The following is a 3555-nucleotide window of genomic DNA, read 5'->3' as shown; positions in this document are numbered from 1 at the left end:
ACCCTTTTAAAGCAAACCATTCAATGATTTTTTTTAAAGATTTTATTTATTTATTTGACACAGAGAGACAGCCAGCGAGAGACGGAACACAAGCAGGGGGAGTGGGAGAGGAAGAAGCAGGCTCCCTGCAGAGTAGGGAGCCTGATGCCGGGCTCGATCCCAGGACTCTGGGATCACGCCCTGAGCCAAAGGCAGACGCTTAATGACTGAGCCACTCAGGAGCCCCCACTGATTTTTTTTTAAAGATTTTATTTATTCATTTGAGAGAGACAGAGCACAAGCAGGGGGAGAGGCAGAAGCAGACTCCCCACTGAGCTGGGAGCCTGACATGGGGCTCAATCCCAGAACCTGGAGATCATGACCTAGGCCAAAGGCAGATGCCCAACCATCTGAGCCACTCAGACACCCCTGATTTTTAATATAGTCAGAGGTTTTACAAGCATTGCCACTATGTAATTCCAGACTATTTTCATCACTCCAAAAAGAGATCTGGCACCCATTAAGCTGTCACTCCCCATTGTCCCCTCCCCCTCAGCCCCTGGCAACACTGATACACTTTCTGTCTCTATGGATTTGTCTAATCTGGACATTTCATATAAATGGGATCACCCAATATGCGGCCTTTCATGTCTGGCTTCTTTCTTTTCTTTTCTTTTTTTTTTTTAAGATTTTATTTATTTATTCGACAGAGATAGAGACAGCCAGCAAGAGAGGGAACACAAGCAGGGGGAGTAGGAGAGGAAGAAGCAGGCTCATAGCGGAAGAGCCTGATGTGGGACTCGATCCCAGAACGCCAGGATCACGCCCTGAGCCGAAGGCAGACACTTAACCGCTATGCCACCCAGGCGCCCCTGTCTGGCTTCTTTCATTCAGCATAATATTTTCAAGATTCATCCACATTGTAAAATGTTATCAGTATTTTATTCCTTTTCGTGACCGAATAATATTCACCCTTGATGAGTGTTCGGGCTGTTTCCATTTTCTGGCTATTATGAACAATCCTGAACATTCATGTACAGGTTTTTTTGTGTGAACACACGTTTTCAATTCTCTTGGGCATATACCTAGAGATGGAATTGCTGGCTGGTATGGTAACTCTATGCTTATCCTTTTGAGGAATTACCAAACTGGTTTTCAAAATGGCTTTACCGTTATACACTACTCTCAGCAGTGTACAAGAGTTCCAACTTTTCCGCATCCTTGCTAATGCTTTTTATTGTCTATCTTCTATTTTATGGTCATCCTAGCAGGTGTGGAGTGGTATCTCATTGTAGTTTTTATTTATAATTCCCTAAAACATATATTCTTTGGAGAAATGCCTATTCACATCCTTTGCCTATTGGGTTATCTTCAATTGAGTTGTCTTTTTATTTTTTTTAAGTTTATTTTTTTTTTAGTAATCTCTGCACCCAGTGTGGGGCATGAACTCACAACCTGAAATCAAGAGTTGCACAATCCACCAACTGAGCCAGCCAGGTACCCCTGTCTTCTTATTGTTAAGTTGTAGAGTTCTTTATATATTCTGGATACAAGTCAGTTATCAGATACATGATTATCTTATGATTTGCAAATATGTTCTCCCATCTTGTGGGTTGCCTTTTCAATTTCTTGATAGTGTTTTTTGAAGCATACAGTTTAAGAATTTTTTTTGGAATATGGAAATTGATCACTATCCTGTTTTCACCATCAAAACTTACGATCGTGATGTTTTCTTCTTGCCTTTGTACAAGGCCAAGAGAGACACTGGCTACTTTGACAACCATAAGTGAACTCCAGGAACGTCACCTACAGCATGACCTCTGTGATCAAAGCGGGCAATCGGAACTTCATCATTTTCCTCACTAAAATTCAAACAACCATCATTGAGTACAAAGGCTGTGATTTTCTTGCCATTCTTGATCCGTTGGACCCTGACATGCTTCCTGATGGCAGAATCTGTCTGTTTGGGTTCTCTCCCTACTTTTTCCAGCACGATTCCCTTTGTATGGAAGGTGCCTCCAAAAGGGTTGGCCTTCAAGGCTGTGCCCAAATGGGCTTTCTTGTACTGTATCATGCCACTTCTGATCTTGTCAGTGGCCACAGAGCTTCCTGGCCGTACAAACACCTTGACACTTGCCCATCCTGCCAGCACCAGGGGACTGACAAAAGAGGAAGTTTTAAATTTTGATAACATTTATGATTTTTCCCCTTTGGTTGTTTGAGCTTTAGATGTCATATCTAAGAAAACAATGTTTAATTTAAAAATCACAGCAATTCAAACTTAGTTTTCTTCTAAGAGTTTTATAATTTTAGCCTCTGTTTTACCTTTGATTCACTTTCTGAAGTAGATCTATATGGTATGAAGTAGGGCTCCAACTTTATTCTCATGGATGTGGATAGCCAGTCATTCCTATATCATTTATTGAAAAGACTATTCTTTCCTCATTGAAGTTTCTTGGCACCTTATGGGAAATCAATTGACCATAGGTGTATGGGTTTATTTCTGGAAGCTCAAAAATTTTTTTTCAAGGTTGTATTTATTTATTTATTTGACAGAGAGAGAGAGAGAGCCCAAGCAAGGGGAGCAGCAGGCAGATGGAGAGGGAGAGAGCTCCCTGCTCAGCCAGGGAGCCTGACGTGGGACTTGATCCCAGGACCCTTGGATCATAACCTGAGCCGAAGGCAGATACGTAACTGACTGAGCCACCCAGGCACCCTTGGACTCTCAAATCTATATGTCTCTTCTTATGCCATTACCACAATGTCTTGATTACTGCAGCTTTGTACTAAGTTTTAAAATTGGAAAGTTGGAGTCTTCCAACTTTGTTTTTCCTTTACACTGTTGTTTTGGCTATTCTTAGCCCCTTGTATTTTCATGTGAATTTTAGGATCAGCTTGTGAATTTCTGAAGAAATAAAAAAGACAGCTGAAATTTTAATGCAATGTCAGAGATTTTTCAAAGCCCAATGCATATCTCATTCCCCAGGTTCTTTTATTCAGCTCTTTTTGTTTTATCTATTGTTTGGTCCAACTATTTTCTACCGCCTCAGGGAGCCAGGAAGTTAAAAAATTGCCTGTAATTGTTTTTGACAAACACCTCGAGGGAAAAGTTTCCTTGCACTGGGCAAGCACTGAATCAGGTCAAAGATAGCTTTGAACATGGAGATTTCCAAGGACTCACCAGATGGGGCAGATCATGAAAAGTGACTGGGAATAAGGCTTTGAAGGAGGTATAGTACTGTTCTGCTCCATCTATTAGCCACCAGGCTACTGGTTTTTACCCCATAGGCAGACTGTTAGTTTTCAAGACTACTGCAGAGCTGGAGAATGGAAGATCAGATTAAAGCAATTAAAATACCACGAAGTTTTCTGTTCTTACTGGGATTCAGCTGTTTTTCTCAAACAAACACTTCCCACATAACTGCAAGCCTTTGCTTAATTTCCAGAGTTCTGAAAAAGTTGATTCTGACTTTTGCCAGTTTTCTCATTGTTTTTATGAAGGAGAGAATTTCTGGATGTCCTTCCCTTGCCATTTTCATTGACATCACCCAAATAATGTTAATTTAGCTTTTCTTT

At 41.0% G+C, this 3555-nt stretch overlaps 1 protein-coding gene across 1 annotated transcript; it reads right to left on the bottom strand.

The window, feature by feature from the left end:
* Nucleotides 1-1548: 1548 nt before the first annotated feature.
* On the bottom strand, nt 1549-2263 carry LOC103678605 (40S ribosomal protein S23-like). The gene has a single exon (XM_040631403.1). It carries the CDS (start codon nt 2171-2173, stop codon nt 1748-1750), a length of 426 nt encoding a protein of 141 aa, XP_040487337.1. The 5' UTR covers nt 2174-2263; the 3' UTR covers nt 1549-1747.
* Nucleotides 2264-3555: the final 1292 nt, after the last annotated feature.

The sequence above is a fragment of the Ursus maritimus genome, unplaced genomic scaffold (genome assembly GCF_017311325.1).
Source record: "Ursus maritimus isolate PB19 unplaced genomic scaffold, ASM1731132v1 scaffold_17, whole genome shotgun sequence".
Classification (NCBI taxonomy): Eukaryota; Metazoa; Chordata; class Mammalia; order Carnivora; family Ursidae; genus Ursus; species Ursus maritimus.
This window is presented reverse-complemented; position numbering and strand designations above follow the sequence as displayed.